This window comes from Paramormyrops kingsleyae, chromosome 8 (genome assembly GCF_048594095.1).
Source record: "Paramormyrops kingsleyae isolate MSU_618 chromosome 8, PKINGS_0.4, whole genome shotgun sequence".
NCBI classification, from domain to species: Eukaryota; Metazoa; Chordata; class Actinopteri; order Osteoglossiformes; family Mormyridae; genus Paramormyrops; species Paramormyrops kingsleyae.
Genome location: NC_132804.1, coordinates 33,963,952 through 33,981,678, shown reverse-complemented (window position 1 = coordinate 33,981,678; position 17,727 = coordinate 33,963,952). Strand labels below are relative to the sequence as shown.

The 17,727-nt window shown below is 42.9% G+C and overlaps 2 protein-coding genes and 1 long non-coding RNA gene across 5 annotated transcripts in view; 1 reads left to right on the top strand and 2 right to left on the bottom strand.

The window, feature by feature from the left end:
- unm_sa1614 (un-named sa1614) overlaps positions 1-471 on the bottom strand; it is a 65,584-nt gene extending 65,113 nt beyond the window's left edge. The window contains exon 1 of the mRNA XM_072715713.1: positions 119-471. Coding sequence (XP_072571814.1) covers positions 119-244 — 126 coding nt within the window. The 5' untranslated portion in view covers positions 245-471. The remainder of the gene's footprint in view (positions 1-118) is intronic.
- LOC111857223 (uncharacterized) lies at positions 380-17,282 on the top strand. 2 transcript variants are annotated; one of them, XR_011992696.1, is made up of 7 exons: positions 380-560; positions 3,731-3,798; positions 4,022-4,524; positions 4,725-6,601; positions 9,986-10,065; positions 13,812-13,902; positions 17,195-17,282. It is a non-coding gene; the product is annotated as an uncharacterized lncRNA (long non-coding RNA). The 2 variants fall into 2 exon arrangements; XR_011992697.1 differs by having other exon boundaries at positions 3,731-3,870; positions 4,022-4,792; positions 4,925-6,601.
- fer1l4 (fer-1 like family member 4) overlaps positions 1,913-17,727 on the bottom strand; it is a 36,275-nt gene continuing 20,460 nt past the window's right edge. Inside the window, exons 27-46 of one of the 2 annotated variants that reach the window (XM_023837837.2) lie at positions 17,276-17,449; positions 15,316-15,426; positions 14,129-14,290; positions 13,769-13,940; positions 12,440-12,552; positions 10,166-10,282; positions 9,950-9,986; positions 9,290-9,396; positions 9,054-9,188; positions 8,591-8,707; positions 7,971-8,098; positions 7,614-7,784; positions 6,870-7,024; positions 6,273-6,454; positions 6,104-6,189; positions 5,818-5,916; positions 5,461-5,702; positions 4,784-5,079; positions 4,377-4,477; positions 1,913-3,790 (exon numbers count right to left, since the gene is read on the bottom strand). In XM_023837837.2, the coding sequence (XP_023693605.1) occupies positions 3,610-3,790; positions 4,377-4,477; positions 4,784-5,079; positions 5,461-5,702; positions 5,818-5,916; positions 6,104-6,189; positions 6,273-6,454; positions 6,870-7,024; positions 7,614-7,784; positions 7,971-8,098; positions 8,591-8,707; positions 9,054-9,188; positions 9,290-9,396; positions 9,950-9,986; positions 10,166-10,282; positions 12,440-12,552; positions 13,769-13,940; positions 14,129-14,290; positions 15,316-15,426; positions 17,276-17,449 (2,886 nt within the window). In that variant the 3' untranslated portion in view covers positions 1,913-3,609. The remainder of the gene's footprint in view (positions 3,791-4,376; positions 4,478-4,783; positions 5,080-5,460; positions 5,703-5,817; positions 5,917-6,103; positions 6,190-6,272; positions 6,455-6,869; positions 7,025-7,613; positions 7,785-7,970; positions 8,099-8,590; positions 8,708-9,053; positions 9,189-9,289; positions 9,397-9,949; positions 9,987-10,165; positions 10,283-12,439; positions 12,553-13,768; positions 13,941-14,128; positions 14,291-15,315; positions 15,427-17,275; positions 17,450-17,727) is intronic. The other variant, XM_072715712.1, reaches the window with a different exon arrangement.

Sequence of the window (17,727 nt, the reverse complement as noted above, 5' to 3'; positions counted from 1 at the left end):
ATACACTGGACTGTCATCATAAGGTGCTTTTAAATTTGGGCTGAATGGCTGAATGAGCTGTCAGACAAAGAGTTGAAATCATAGCAGATCGCGTAAAAGCCACGCTCCCAAACCTTACCTCTTCGATGTTATGCACGGCATTTCTACAACTTGGCATTTTCGTGATGAAAGACGAGGTTGTCGGCGAGCTGTAATCCTCCAAGGTCTCGGCGATGAACTCGTCCACCGAGATGAACTCAGGCATTTTTGTGAGTGAATTTGAATTAAGTAATCTACAATTACTGGGGGGGAAAAGTTTCCGATCGTCGGCCAAATCAGATTATGTGACAAGAAAGCCAAAATACATTGAGCCTAAGTGCTGGGACGTGCGCTCAAAAACTCCTGCGAGCCATCTCTGTGAATTAAAACTGAAAACAGAAAAAATAGGAAGGAGACGCTCACATGAGCGTGTGTCAGTCACGCCTGGCTGCTTGAGGAACGCGCATTTGTCGGGGGCGCGCCTCGGTGGTTCATTTACGGCGCAAATCGAAAACGCAAGTAACAGCAAAAAAGGGAGAAAGGTAAAATAAGACCAAAGATGTTTTTGTGTAAATTATTGATGATGTTAATATGCGAAAGTAGAAACAAACTAGACATTTAATTTAATTTGCAAGATACAGTAGGCTACGTTTTATTTGGTGGTGGGTAATAAGTGAAATTCTATTCGTTTCACTAACCTCAATAGCTGAAATTATAAGATGATTTTGCAATCGTTTCAGTAGCTTCATTATAAGTAACTGCACATTTAATACAATGGACCACTTCTGAGTAAAAACCGCAGCCTTGGAAGTAGCTCCAACAGGAAGATAAAAGATCAGGTTAATAACCAGTCACCGATTCAACATTTTCAAAATTTTCCCATTGTACTGAAGACTCATAATTCCTCAGCTGTAAGTGTATTTGTGCTCCCTGTCAGATATTAGCATTCTTTGTTGTCTTGGGAGATAGTGAGACGTATGACAGTTAAACAGTCTAAAATGTCACACCATGCTAATTTGTACACTTATGTTTCTCGTGAATTGATTTAAGTAACATTCTCAAAGGGGCAGCATCTAGCGCTAAAACGGAAGAAAAAAAAATCTCTGTCTGGGAAACATTTTGCAGATTGGATGTTGCATCCTCAAAAGATTCAAAAAGAAAATTACATTTTAAAAATAGAATTAGACGTTTAATTTAAATGAGGACTGAAAGCGGTGACCTTTCTAAAATAAATCATGGAAAGGAGAAAGATATCTCTGCTGCTGTATGTCTAAAATGTCAATTTCTGTCAAGAATTTTAGTCTGCTTGACAGAAAGGGTATGCAGAATGACCACTTCAGCTGAAACGGTATTGGGGGAGGAAGGGAGCTGAATGTCTCATTGTGGATGAAGCCTGTTTTAGTCCACATTTCCATTCTGAAAGTCCAGCTGATAGATGAGTCTGTAGCATGTTTAGTGATGATTGGTCTCCAAAACACAACTGAATGAAGGAATAATGGTGTCTTGGAAGGCACCTGTCGCAGCTGTCAGGACCTGTTAGGGTTACACTCAATCATCCATGCTCAGGTTTCTGCTCCAGCTTGCATGAATGCCCCCGAGGTCCTGCCGTGCGTCTCCGCAGCAGGAAGTTCCCAGACACATCGGTATGTCGATGTTTTGGGCAAAGGGCAGCGCAATGCTCCATAAAAGCAGCACCTCTCAGGTGCCACTGCTCTAAGGCTCCACATATATTGTCTTTCACATAAAGCCTCTGCAAAAATGTTTGGTAACTGTAACAGAATGCTAAAATGGGGCTTGGAAAGCTGGACACGCCTCTCAATTTACAGAGATCCATCAAGTAATTATAACTCAAAAGTGATTACTCAGAACACTACAGTCAAAGGTAATTTATAGGTAATATGTGAAAGGTAGTTTATTTGTTCAGATCAGAGTTTTAACCAAAACTGACATACACGGTTCAGATTTAATATTTTCGCTCATTTAGGAAGCTTCATAAGAAGTGATTTAAGATTAGGTACAATGGCGGGATCAGCTAATCCAGGTAGCTGTTTATGACTTATTGGCTTTGCTGCTCAGGAACCACCTTTTAAATAGCACTTTGTAATCAGAGAACTATTTCACTTGTACCTCTGACATCTCTGTTGACCGTTACAAACATGATCAATGTATCAATAATCAATGTGTTATCTGGATACACATCCTTTGCACATTTACTGTCCAGCAATCCATCTTCTAACCACTTATCCTGGGCTGGGGGGGGGGGCTGCTTTAAAAATAGAATTAGACATTTAAGTTAAATGAGAACTGAAACCAGTGACCTTTTAAAAAATATTGTGGATAGGAGAGATATCTCTCGTACAGCATACAGGGCACACGGTACATGGAGGCAGTACACCCAAGGTACAGGGTACAGGGAGGCAGTACACCCAAGGTACAGGGTACAGGGAGGCAGTACACCCAAGGTACAGGGTACAGGGAGGCAGTACACCCAAGGTACAGGGTACATGGAGGCAGTACACCCAAGGTACAGGGTACAGGGAGGCAGTACACCCAAGGTACAGGGTACATGGAGGCAGTACACCCAAGGTACAGGGTACATGGAGGCAGTACACCCAAGGTACAGGGTACAGGGAGGCAGTACACCCAAGGTACAGGGTACATGGAGGCAGTACACCCAAGGTACAGGGTACAGGGAGGCAGTACACCCAAGGTACAGGGTACATGGAGGCAGTACACCCAAGGTACAGGGTACATGGAGGCAGTACACCCAAGGTACAGGGTACAGGGAGGCAGTACACCCAAGGTACAGGGTACTTGGAGGCAGTACACCCAAGGTACAGGGTACAGGGAGACAGTACAAAACACCAAGTAGGCTACATTTTCCAGTTCTGATTTCTAGGATACCCTGTCACCCTGTGGTTGAAGATGGATGGATGGATACCCAGAGAGTCTACATCAGGGGCGTCCAATCTTATCCGCAAAGGGCCGGTGTGTGTGCAGGTTTTTGGGATAACTTGTAGGTCAGCTGTTAAAACCCAGGTGTGAGGACTCTTCAGCCAATCAGTCCTCTAATTAGTAATCTAGTTAGGGAGTTGCAGCGAAAACCCACATACACACCGGCCCTTTGCGGATAAGATTGGACACCCCTGGTCTACATCAATTGAATGTATTCTACCCTTTATACTGAGAACAAACAGCCCTCAGAAAGGGGTACATATGCACGTCGCATGATGTACGTTTAAGTGATATAGTATATTGTTTACAGTACATAGTTGGAAACATGAAGGAAAATTGCCTTCAGTTCAATTACTACCTTTGATCATCTTTATTTATACTATAAACAGCACAACTATATTACATTGCATTGTTCATGATAATGTAATCAGTACACTGGCAAGACCACAAATGTGATGCACTACATATACAGTAAAAAACAAGAATCCCAGATGGTTGTTTTTGGGCAATTTTGATGGTCTTATTACTGTATTATGTCTTTGTTTCTGTGTTCTTTGGCCCTTACACAATCTCCTGCGAACGGCACTCCACCCAAACTGCAGAGAATATCCAAAATGAAGGCCTGCCTTATTCAGGTCAGCCATTAACAATCAGCTGACTGATTTGGCCAGGCAGGGTGTAGAGAATGAGGGCAAGGAACAGGGTTAGAATGGCGAGAATCAGCAGAGCAATGATGTACTTCTTGTATTTTTTCCAGATGAAGAAGACGAAGGTCTTCATGGGGTTCATGAACCAATTGAAGGACGTCTTGGGTCGACTGGGGAGGTACAAGGAAGAGAGCAAGACGTTACTTACTTCAGCAAAACACTGATTCTGCGTCAACAGTGACCCCCCTTGGTAGCCCTCTTCCAAGCTACCTGCTGAACATACAGTTTGCCAAACTGAAATAATTCACCTTGCAGCACTTCCTATTACTGTTAGATGGTGGTGCTTGTTACTTGCCCAAACCCCATTTTCTTAACCATAACTACCCATTTCTCCATTGCAGGGTCACGGGGGTCTAGAGTCAACAGGCACAAGGCAGGGAATGACCCAGGTTGGGGTGCCAACCCAACGCAGGGTACTCACACCATTCACAGACAATTTGGTGGGGGGGGGGGGGGCAGAGGAAACCCCATGATGGCACGGGAAGAAAATGAAAACTCCGCCCCCACAGAGCCAGGTGGGGACCCAAGCTCTGGTCTCCAGAGGAGTGAGACTAATGTGCTGAGCTCCATGCCACCCTTAACCCCAACTCTACATAGTAAGATAGACACTTTTCCGTATACTGTAAATATCCCTGTACTGTGCAGGACGTCGGGCACAAACGCAGGCCTGCGCCGTGACAGAGCTCGGCTCCTCACTTGGGCTTCTCCAGCGGCTCTGGCTCCTTCCGCGCTTTTCCCACAGGATTTTTCTCTGCATCTTCCACTGTCACCAACTGGAACTCAGCCTCCACTTTGCCCTGGATGTCCAAAAAAATGACATGAAACATATAAAGCCACTGGGACAGTGAGTACAGCAACCTATAATGTCAATCCTGACACGGTCTCCATGCTGCCTTCAGGTGATGCGCTATAGAGTATATGTCAGTTGAATGTGCCCCAGAATTTGGCTCCCATGTTGGAAAAAATAAACAGCAAATGAAAACACCAGGACACAAAGCGGTTTAATTCAGCTCCGACCCTCTTTTCTGTGTTTTCTGTCTTCAGCCTAAATAATGCAGTGCTTTCCCTGCGCCCCGTCAAGGAGAAGCGATCACCAGCTTTACCATCAGGAGGTAAGTGTTCCCGCTGGCATCCACAAACTGCAGGTCCTCTGGCTTCATCTGGCTCCTCTTGCTCTTCTTTTTCTTCTTCTTGTTCTTCCTGGCCTCCTCCGCCTCGCGCTCCTCCCTCTCGATGTCCTCCAGGCTCTTGAGCTTAATGACAGGCCACCAGCCTTTCATCCTCTTGCTGCGGAAGATAGAGAAGCGAGGGTTGGCCTTGTCCTTCGCCATCTTCACGCTGCACTGCTCTGAGGACTTGGCTGCCCTCACCATATCATTCAGGCGTAGCTCTATGGAGCCTGCAGGTGAATGGAGAAGCGTCAAAAAAAGCAGGGTAAGCTATTCTTAAATCCACATATCGGTGTCACATTTTGGATGATGTAAAGGTTGGGAACTTCTCTCCAAGTTCTGCTTGGCTCAGCAGGTTAGGACTCTGTGCCTGTTATCAGAAGTTTAATGGTCCAAATCCCATAGTTAGCAGAGTGATGTCACTGTTGAGCCTTTGAACATGGGCCTTAACCAAAATTGATCGAAGGACTGGCTGACCATCTTCTCTCAAATGTACATCAGTTTGGATGAAGTGCCTACTCATCATTTGACTTTATTTAGTAAAACTGACATGAAACTTCAGCTTGATGTTTACACTGTGTCACATTAAGAGTGCCGATCAATGGCCTCACCCAGGAAGTCGTTGGTTCCGATGCGATCATAGTCCCAGACCTGCAGCACAAGAACCGCAGGCTGCCGGAACTCCGTCTCATCTATGGAGAAGATGGACTCCTTCTTCTTGTAGATGACCTCCTTTTCGGTGGGGAGGTAGTCAAAATGGAACACGAAACGCCAGTTGAAGTTGCCCTCCCCTGTCAGCGAGTTGAAGTGAACGTCTGTCTCCTGTTTGTCATTTTCCAACCCCTTGATCCAGCTGGTCAGCGGGGGTAAGCAAAGCGGCAGGAAACACATGAATGAAAATAAATACAATTTCCAGGAAAGAAGCTTTATGAATACAAAATAAGGTATGAAAATCAGCTCTGCCTTACCCTTTGACATAAATATCACTGGAACGCTCACCAGTGAAGGGATTCACATCATCCAGCACAACATCGTCTGTATTCCATATAATCACGCGAAGTTCGTAGCTTTGGAGCCAAAGGGAAATGATTTTATTTCAAAATTGTATTCCCAGCCATATTTACATTCAAATGTCAGTGATATTAAAATTGACCTAGACGTGTCAGTTTCAGTCGACACTACGCATTTTATGATGTCCTTTTATAATTTTGTGTGAGTCTGCATAGCAATTCTATAAATCAGACACATGTTCACCTGACTGGTAGTCGGGGTTTGATGTTGATGGGTGGTGGCGCTGGCACGTCAACAGGGAACATGTCGATCCACATGTGGGCATATCCCTGCCGACAGCAAAGCAGCAGTCAGAGCACCGCACTCAGACACAGGGCAGAGGGGCAGGACAGGGGCGGCTGGCGGTCATCACCTGAGGCAGGCCGGGCTTATCGGTGTTGAAGAGGGAGCGGACCTCCACGTGCTCCGGCACCAGGGGGCAGGAGCCCACGCAGAACTCCCTCATCTCCCCCCAGCGGTGGAGCACACTCAGAGCCTTGTGCTCGTCCAGCTCATTCAAGTCCTCCTCTGTCTTCTTGTTTTTCTTTACCAGGTCTGTGAAGGCATGGTGCAGTTCAGGGGTCTCATTTAATTTGGCAAGGACCTGGGGGACACAGCTCACACTGACATACAATATGCCGGCTGCAGAAGTGAACTTCGGTCTATGTGGCTTAATGGACGCACCACAACATAATACTGAAGGTCAGGATCTAAGGGCCTAAACCGAAAGGATGCAAGCTGAAATTCCTGCAGGAATTTGATAAATTTAACTACATTTATTTGCACAAATCTAACATATCCTTCTAAAACTATGACAAAGCTACTAATTAAAATACAGCGATGTGTATTTTTGATGTTATTAATAAGCAAATGTGTTTAGCTGCGGATGTGCACCCACATCCTCAGGTGTAACTTTTATGACGTCATACATCACAGTAGGAGGTTAGGCAGGGTGTGAGCAAGCTCCGACCTTCAGGAAATGCCTCGCTGGGTATTTTGAATATCTTGTTGAGCACTTTGACTTCCGCCTCACGGTACTCGGGCGACCCGATGCCGTTCTTGCGGCAGAGATCGGCCAGAATGGCAGATGGCTTCTTCGAATCCCTCCACTGATTGTAGCCATCCCTGCAGGGAAGACGGCCGCGTAAACTTACTGCGTCACGATCAGGTCTAATAAACAGCCATTCCAGGGGCAGCAGGTCACCTGTCCAGAAACCAAAAGCTTGCCAGGACGGCCTCTTATGCCGCACTGAGCCGGCAGGCTTATCTGCATGGCACTTTCCTCTATACAAACCTTTTGTCAGTGTTTGAATGTAGGTGGTTTCGTGTTTCTGGCTATTGTAGTTCTTATGCTTCTGGGTGTTTGTTACTTTATACAGCTTTGTTTTACCCTGAGCTGAGTTTTCAGGCTGCATCAAATTGCTTAAATAAAAAATGCATAAATAATGTCTCTCCATTTAATTGAATGACTACATAAAAATGAAATGAAATAAAAACTTGATGCATTTGCTTATCACGGGGCACACCCACAGAACGACTAAAACTAAACTAAAGTCGTAGTTTCACATAAATATGAAGATCATTTAAGCATAATTTTCTTAGACTTTTGTAGGGTCCTGTGTATATGCCCCAGTACATTGTAGCTTCAGTACCTTGCTAATTGGGAAACAGTGGAGACCCGTTGTTACTGGTGCAGGTGTACCATGTGACCCACCTGTCATAGTAGAGGGCAAGGCCACACCCTGCACGATGCCAGCTGTAGAAGCGATTCTCAAGGTCGACGCGTGTCTCACCGATCATCTCATCAGAGCCGACCATGTTGTGGTCAAACACCATGAGTATGAGCTCCGTTTCCAGGGGGAATGACACCGTCAGCTCAAACACTCTGTTGCCATGGGAATGGGTGTGAAGCAATGCAGTCATATGTGATAAGTGGTGTGATTTAAAATCATGTACACAAGCTAAGATAATGATTTCCTCAGAGACTACAATACAGTTCATATTCCAGGGTTACAGCCAAATGCTTCCTCTCTTTGTGTGTTAATCTGCTTGAAGTATAAATTAGACTCACTCTCCGAACACGGGATTGAGCTGTTTTGGAATGTAGCGATCCTTTGTATCCATCTGCTGTGCTCCCACCTTCACCACCACATAGGGGTCTGCCTTGCCATTGGGATCCGTGGGGGCCAGGTTTGTAGCCTGAAAGATATTTCAGAAAGTGTGTATGAACCATAATGCATTGCACTAAAAACTAAAAAGTAATGAAGCTTCATTTGCCATCTGTAGGAGTATGAGAACAGGTACACTGGATATATCCCATCATGCTCTCCTTTTTAAAAGACATACACACACTTATAGAGGTGAGAGTGAAGACTGGGGTCTGCCCACAGGGTCAGCCATCCATCAAACACCCCAGAGCATTTTTCAGGGGGGGGGGGGGTTCAGGGTTAGGACCCAGCAGACATATGGCTACTCTGCCGAGAACAGCATTCAAACCGTCAGCCGTCTGATCGTTAAGCCACTGAGCCAAACCCATGTCATTCCAGTTCCTCAAGTACAACATGCCCATACTAGTATAAAGAGACTGCTTTCTACCGTGCTACAATTTGTGTTCTTCCATTTGTCATAATTTCAGTCATTTGACCCTTTCATTTCCCAACTGGAGAGTTAGCTTGCAAATCCTCCGCCTACCTTGACCATGTATACTCTGACAAGAACTTTGATGGGCACATTTTTGGGGATCCCACTGGTGATTTGGATTTCTTCATCCTCATCCTCCATTGAAATGGGGTAAATCAAAAAGGACCCCTGGTGCAGAAAAGGAACCAGTGTGACCCAGAGAAACTCCTTTCGTTTAGTGGCTATTGGTCGTGAAATTCACCAGAGGGTAATTTTGCACTGACAGTGTTTTGGCTAAGAAAAAGCATAGTCATTAAGGACAGGGACCAACAATAGGTTCTGTTGTTAAATATTTAATTAAGGAACTGAATCTACACTAAAGACCCACATGCATTGTTAAATTAAAGGGGAAGTTTACGCCAAATGGACACATTTACATAGAAGGGTCAGTCAAACAGGCAATTTTCACAGTACATTGACGGACTATTTCTATGAATATTTTCACTTGCCCACTGTGAGTCTGCGAGAAGATCACCTTATATTTCCCCATGATACGTTCATCCTCATCCTCATCTTCATCATCGTAGTTGGCCTTGCCTTTGTAGACTGGGAACGTGTGCAGCCAGTCCATAAAATCATTAAAGTCGTTCTCTAGCTCAGATTTGTAAAGCTGGGGAAACATCAAGAGGTTTCTGCCGCGGGAGGTAGCTTAAGTCGGGGCATCTGCCCTAAATCAGGCTGATGGGTAAAAAACACTGCCTGCCTCCATACCTTCAGCGTTGCTATTTTCTTCCTTTTGGGCTTTGGAGGCTCCATTTCAATTATCACCGTGTCTTCTTCTTCCACATCTATTGATGCAATGTTAAGATTTCCACCTTCTGGAAAACACAGGCATCCAGCAATGTAAAACAGCAGTGGTGAAATAAAGATTTTTTTTTTGCTGTCCATCATATAAGACAACAGGAAGTTGACTGGTTAGGCAATAATACTAGTCGCCAAAATGTTCAGTTCTGGTCCCAGTTCAAAGAGTGTCCTGCGAATGTACACTTGGGACAGAGAAAAATATCAAGCCTTGCAAATGTGGAGCTGGATAAACTGTAAGCTCTAACCACAAATGAGCTGGAAAAGCCCAGGCTGCTATGGCATTTTCAAATTTTGTTTAAACAACTTAAACAGAGTAAAATATAAATGACTGGCATCCCATCCTGGTTTACCCCAGTCGGGTGCCCCATACCTACGCTGGGATAGACCTCAAGCCCCCTATGACCCTGTACCGCTATAGCAGTTGGACGATGGATGAATATATGTATATATCATTTTCCATACAGTGTTGTTAAACTAGACAGTTTACTGAAACAAACTGGAACCGCTCTGAATTTCCTTAGCAAACCTGCCAACTTGTTCAATAATCTAGAGCAACAGTCTAACTACCTGCTTCCTGATCTTCAATTTCTTCATCCTCCTCAGACTGTAACCAAAAGAAGGAAATAGAGTCACTGATTCACAACAAGCCAACATCCAGGCGCATTCAAACATTCAAGCTGAAGGTAAATATTGACTGTTGCATTATTGTTTTTCAAGGAGTGCATACAGTACTTTCTCTTACATTTTCTGTATTAAACAATATTTGAGGGGGAAAAATTCTACCTGCTTCTCCAGTTCAGCCAATGAGGCATAGTATTTGGACCACCAATCCAGTTCCTCCTTTTCAGGCCCCTCCTCCTCAAGCTCCTCCTCCTTCTGTTTACCTTTCTTTAATGGAGCCTGGTGAAAGGTTTCACAAGACTATATAAGTTGTCAGAAATGGACTGGTCAGGAAACACATCTTTCAATGTCTGTTACTTGTTTAATAATCAAATAGCAAAATTTGAAAGGATGTGGCATTGAAATTGCTAATAGTTATGCATGTTGTGTGGTATATAACCTTAATGGGGAAGGATGAAGGCAGTGGGAGAGGCTCAGTGTTACTTGGATAATCACTGATGGCTTCTTACCATGAAACCAGGATGTCCTGAGCCTGTGCATATATAACATAGCCACTCAGCACACGTGTAATCACAGACTGCGAGAGCTGTAATATGCAAGCAGATGGTGCTGTAGGTAATCTACCATGAAGCCAATTTTCTTGCTTGACAGAGAGGTCACAGATGTGAGGCTGGTTCCCTGTTAATTTGGCAAACTGCACAGCTGGAGCCTTGAGCAAACAATGGCAAAGTCAGCTGTGCATGAATGCAAACTATTCCAATGGGCAAACTCTTAAAGTGGTGCGTGTCTGTGCATGACTAAGTGTGTGTGTGTGTGTGTGTGTGTGTGTGTGTGTGTGTGCAAAGGCATGTCAGGGGACCCTTTGCTCTGGTTTGGGTGGGTGAGTGTCAAAAGTGGTGGGTTAGAGTCCAAATTACTTTGGGAAATTCTGCCTTAGAAGTCAAGATTGAATATGGTTTGGGACAAAGAAGGAATCTGGATATATTTGGCAACAGCTAATTAAGTGCTATTTACAGATATCTCTTAGGAATTTAATCAACTACTCATTCACACCATCCCATATAAGGTAGTTTCAGACTCAGAGCTTGGTTTGATTGAAATGCTGGTTATCTGAGGCCTTCGACAATGCATTAACCAAAAAATGCACAAAACTAAGCCCTAAGACGTATCTTGATTGCCATTACATCCATCTATCTTCCAGTAGCTTATCTTGGTCAAGGTCATGGGGATCTCCATTACAAAATAATAAAATGTTAAGTACAAAAAAACTTCAGCCCATTTTTTCAGATGCAGTTGGCAGAACAGATTCAGTCACTCAGAGCAGCATTGATTACACGGTTGATGAGCCTCAGTTATACAGTTCATGTGTTTCACTGCTGGGGAAAGGGACACAGATGCATGGATATGAAATCAACAACTGACTCTTCATTATGTAAGTGTTTACCCTTTCAAATTAAAAAAATGTTCATATATATTGCAAATAGAGGTTTCCCCCGCTATCTCAAAGTAGAGCCCTACTATACACCTAAGTTATATAATCTAAATGATAAAAAATTCAGTATAGAAAATACATTAACCAGTAACTTAATTATTATCATTACTAAGTATTATTTACTGCGTATAATTGTATGTGCTATACTTTTACACGACTGGCAGTGCAGTAGATTTGTTTGCACCAGCATCACCAAACACGTGAGTATTGCATCGCGCTATGATGTTACGATGGCTGCGATATCAGTAAGCGATTGGGATTTTTCAGCTCCATTATAGTCTTATGAGACTTCTGTCATATGTGGTCCGTTGTTGACTGAAGCATCACTATGCAGCATATGACTGTATATATATATATATAATTAGCTTGCTGATAAAGTAACACTAAACACTTTTTGCTTTTCTCCTTTTTTCGTAAAAGCAAAAATGCTCTTCAGATTTCTTCTGGTTAATGAAAACTGGAGCTAAAGTAGGTCTTTCATAAAAGCAAAGTGATGCAAAACAAACAATCATAAGGTGTGGGGGGGTACCTGTATAATATACAGTATAAACACATTCTTTTGATTCTCTTGAAAACAGCTGTAACTACATACAGTAACTATATATTGAATAAGAAGGTAGCCATATGTCCAAAATTCTTACTCATGTGACAAAGACACTTCCTCAGTTGTAGAGTTGGGTAATTCAGGTCCAGAGAGTAAGTCCAGACCAGGATTTTGTTTCAACCAACCAGTTGAATACTCTGTGACTGTGACTCTTTATGCTCAACTGGTTGGTTGAAACAAAATCTTGGTCTGGTCTTTTACTCTCTGGACCTGAATTACCCAACTCTGCTCAGTTGTGACAATGTGCTTTGTCTGTGATTAAGAAGAGACCCTTGGCATCACTTTGTTGGCATTCCTATTCCTATGATTATACAGTATAAATATGTTGTGTGGAACTCACTGTGACAAAGTTTAGCGGGTTGATGGGAATCTTTGAGTCCTTGATCGGCAGGCCTCTTAGGTCCATGCTAATCACTGTGTTCAGAGCTGTTGCTGCTTTGGCAGGTTTCCTGGCTGAAATGCAATAAATTTATTAATCATCATCGTTGTCCTCCATCAGTCACCCAAAATGTTGAGCCTATTCCCTTTCCTCATGCTTTCATTTTTTCTACCAAAACAAATTATTGTTATTGACTGTATAGATCTAGCTATGTAGCACATAGCAATAAAGAGAAGATGTACATCAATCCCGGGGTTCCTAATGCTATCCCCGCAGCATGAGCCAGCTGCCCATAAAATCAGACTGACCTACAATGGAAATAATTTGCCCTGAAAGATGCTTAAGTGTGTCTCTTAAATGAAAACAAGAAGCCAGAATGAAGAAGACAAACTGTCCAATTTGAAAGCGGAGCAGGCTAGGATGATTAATGGACCATGTGTCCAGTATCACATGACACACATTTTTTGAGGACTCCCTTAGGATGTAAACTCTGACTGGATAATGGAGATTGCCATATGGTTCTGTTCTTTGGTAATTAGTTTGATCCAACTGTTGTTCAAATGTGCCTTTAAAAATCATTAAAATAAGCATTAGCTTCAAAGCGCAATGTGATTGCGTTTCCCGCGTGTATGATACAGTAATTTAAGCATATCATGTATTACCTGAAAAACAAAAAAACATCTTATCTGAGATGACTGAATCTTGTCAAATGCAAAAGTTTTAAACAATTTTGTTCAGAATTTAACAATTTCATGGATATCAAGCGTTTCCTATGATAAAACCCATTTCTCTGTTCTTTCATCATATATTATTTCATACCAGAAATAGTTTTGATCTATGAAAAATCTCATATTTTTTAGCATAAAAATAAGGTGAAATATGTTAATGTTTAGTCAATATCTAGAGTAAATATTTCTCATTGTGATTCTCATGCAGTCTGTTGGTTGAGAAAATGGATTCATTAGTCTTTAAAGACAGGTAAACTGTCATTTATGGAAGTCTAGTGTAATCATGTTATTTGATGCAGTTTCACAAAATCTAGGAAGGTGGCAGCACTGAGCAGGTCTGTACAGCAGAATGGTGAAGCTCTTTACTAAACTGCATGCAGTACAAGCACATGGCCATGTTGTTTTGCTAAAATATGCACCTGTATAGATAAATAAAGATTTAAAATGTAAAATCAACAAGTTGTTGTGGATGGTATTAGCCAATGAGCTATTCAGAAGTAAAATAATTGTTATTTTCGTTTCTATTGAATAAAGTGCAAGACATGCAACATCGAAGTCTTACGCTCAGGCTCTATCTCTTCCTCTTCCTCCTTCCACTCATCTAGATTCTTTGGTGCAAAGTGCATGAGGCTTTGGACGACGTGTGTGCCCACCAGGACCAGCCGGCCGAAGGCACGCTGCTCCATGACGAAGACGGTGAGCGGAGGGTGCAGGTAGACGAGTTCAGGCAGCTCCTGAATGAGAGAGCGGTCATCACAGCTGGCGTGTGACGCCCGACTCGTGCAACATCATTTTGCAAGATACTCCAAGATATGTTCTAAGCAATTTGGATTTTTGTTGGTTTTAGAAACTGCAAAGAAACCAGGAAAAACTGAATGGTGTTGTAGACAAGACGCTTCCAGCCTGCTCTGTGGTCACTCACCACATCGAAGTGCTTGACAATGTCTTTGAAGTTGGGATTGAGCTTGTAGTTCTCGATTTCCTCAGACTGGATTCTCTGGCCAGCACACTCGATCCACACCTGTGGCTTCTCCACCTCAAACAGGTTCACGCGCTTCAGGTCCCTTAGACCCCAGTACAGCACCTGAGCAGCACCATGTCAATCAGCCCTCAAATCTCACCGTTCACTAAATGATCTTTTCGCCAGCAGTTGCTGTAATGGTTGACAGGGCAAGGAGTCCGTGGGCAGTTTTAGAATAAAATAACTGCAAAGTGTACTGATATCCAATGTATCATCCATCCATCATTCATCCATCAATCCATCCATCCATCCACCCATCAATTCATCCATCCAATCCTTCGCAATACTGATTCAGTGCAGGGTTATGGTGAGCCTATTCCAGGAGACACAGGACACAAAGCATCAGGGACACTCTGAATGGGATGTCATTCACACACAACCACAGTTCACTATAGCAGCTTACCTTTCGACTGTGGGAGGAAACAGGCATTACTGAAGGAAATCCATGAAAAGGCAAAGAAAATATGCAAACTCTACATTTCAGCAATTATTATTTAAAGCAACTATTTGGATACTGAAACAGCCTTGTCTTTTTAGTGTCAGTCAGATGCTTAATGACATCTCTGTAGGACTGGAGCTGTCAACCTCTGAATGAAGGAAACTTGGCTCCAGAGGATTTCTAAAGAGACTCAGAGTCAGTGTATTTAAGATGAACATGCAAACATTCACTTTATAATCTGCCTAGCAACTACAGTACATACAATATGCATGGAATGGCCTCTGGGACCCAGCTGCTGTTGTGCATATAAAATCTCTTCTGCAACATGTTGTGAGCCCGATCCTGAATGAATGAGTGCCCATTGGGATTGCTATCTAATTGCCAACCCTTGCTCATCTTTGCAAGAAATTATTAGTTTGCAGAAATGTTCCCTAATAAATTTCAAAGACCAGGCAAGAAGCAGAACAGAAGAAGTGAGCAGATGAAGAAATTCTAAAACTTGTGAAACTTCAAGTATCTGCCAGAGAATCAGCATTTGCTTCCCTGCCCATTGCTGTTAGTGGCTCTTGTTCCCTTTCATCTCATCCCTCATGCCGCCCGATCGCCCGTAGCGACACCAGCCTCTGGATGAGAGATTAAGGCCACTGACCTCGATTCGGAATTTCCGCAGCACGGGCCTCACTCCATCCGGGATGACGTAGTACCTCTCCTCGGGCAGGTATGCGGGATCTCTGGGGTCCACATCGGCAGGCAGGGAAGGCTAGGGGCACCATAACAGAGAGAGAGATCCCAGATTAACCCTTATTACATTTTTCATGTAATTATTATGGGCATACATCTGCCTGTCTCTGTTTTATTTAGCTCATGTTGTCCTTCACAGACAATTTTACCCACAGCAATATTCTATGCATTAACAGTTGGATGATTTACTGGAGCAAGTCAGAATAGATATCTTGCTCAAGGTTACTAGAGCATGACTGCTCCTGGGATTTGAACCAGCAACCAGAGTAGAGCTCCATTTAACCACTCAGCTGACTACTGCCCTCTATTGATTATTTTCAGTATCTCTGTCATCCCTGCTCACACTCAGTATACTTCAGCAAGCTAGACTGGTGACATATATTGAAATATGTTCTGCTTTCTAGTAGTAATAGGAAATGCCTCTCTTAAGGGTCACGGTGCAGTTGCACAGGACACCTTCAGTCTTCCCCTTAATTATGATACTTAAGGTTTAATTTCTCCTTAGCTGAGGGATTTATTTAAGGGTGTTGCACAGAATCCCTTAAAAGGTTTCCTTAGTTAAGGAAAAACCTTAAGGGGATTTATTGCATTTAAAGAGATTTTACAGCAGACCGCACCAAATTGTAGTTTCCATGGAGATCGATTGTTTGCTTGTACTCACGCCTGTTTGTGATAAATGTTATTGCCTCCAGTGTTATTTTCCATATATGGCTTGATAATTAAAATAAAAACGTGACTAAAACATGCGTTAATGACAAAATGAAGTTAAACATATTCGTTTGACGAATATTAATAAAAATGAAAGCCGGATTTTGTCACCACTGCATCCTTATCTGATAAAAATGTAGACTGTACAAGTAGGTGCTTTTCGCTTGAAGAAAAACCACTGAGTAGAACATATGACGATAAACTTTGCTTATTGTTTGACGACAAGCACTGACGCTAACTTGGAAGATATGTAGTAGTGCTGGGATAAGAGATAGGAATAGTGGAACAAAAATTGAGTAAGTTGAATTATTTTTGTATCTCAGTTACATTAAAATCATTGATGAGTTCCTTTTTTGTATGCGTCTCTATATTTCTGCATCGGAAAATTCGATTAATAACCGATTTACTTCGGCCTCTATCTTTTTTCCAGTGGCAGTGAAATTCGCCAACGCTTATTAGCAGAATAATGTTACATCATTTTTATTCTGTGGATGAAAGATCGATCTGCTAGCCAGATTTAATAATGAATTATGAACAACACGTTAATATAAACATATAAACAAAATCATAAACCAGTCAAATCTATAATGCAAAATCAATTAATCATCATTGTCTCCCAGTCGCGGAACTCTCTTCTTGGAATGCGTTCATTTTCTTCGTTTATCGCCATAAACTCAGTCATGTCACGGTAAAGATACAGTCGATGTACCTTAAGCTGTTTTTCTTACTTTGGTTGCTAAGGGTTTTTATGCAACCGTTTAATGAACTTTAAGGGATTCCGCAATTATACAACCAAAATAAGAAAAACTTAAATGCTTAAGTGAACATTTTAAGGAAACCGTATGGAGAAGACTTAAGGGTGTTTTGTGCAAATGATTTTATTTTAAAGAAACCTTAACCTTAGACTCTGAAAATCTTAACGTAAGGTGTTTTGTGCAACCGGTTCCTGGTTTCTAGGAATGGGCATTTTTGTCAAAATGCTTGCAAGATGCATTGTCTTCCATGAAATTTCACGGTTTATCGACAGCACCTTTTTTAAAGCAGGCTCCTAATTCTTTACTTTCCTGTTTCTTTGCCAGCCCCCCATACCCCTCAATCTGGCATGTGACGGTGGCTTTTCAGGGCTGTGGTCCTAAGCGATGGTTTCCAGGCAGCCTCACCTCCCCAAAGTGGGCGTAGTCCAGCTCGATGAGCTCGAAGGCGGCCAGCAGTTCCCCGGCCTGGACCTTGCCCATAGTGATGTCGAAGAACTGCAGCGCCGGCTTCTTGTAGGCCTCCTCTACAAACTTGATCTCTGGCTCTGCGAAGGCACGACCGAGCGGCTCAGCGCTGCCCTGGAGGAACGGCAAACAGCACAGGAGCGCACACAGTTCATTAACTAACGCATCAATGGTGGGGAAGATGCATGTGACACGCTGGAAATGCATGCAACACCTAACATGCATACCAGTCACAGGAAGCCAAGGTATACAGGGCAGTAACATGCATGGGTACGTAGAGAGCATGAATCCACAGAGATCATGGAAGCTAAAACATGCGGCAGACACTCTACGTTATCAGAGAAATGTCATCATGCATATTTGTAGGGAAACTTATTGAAACACAGCACAGC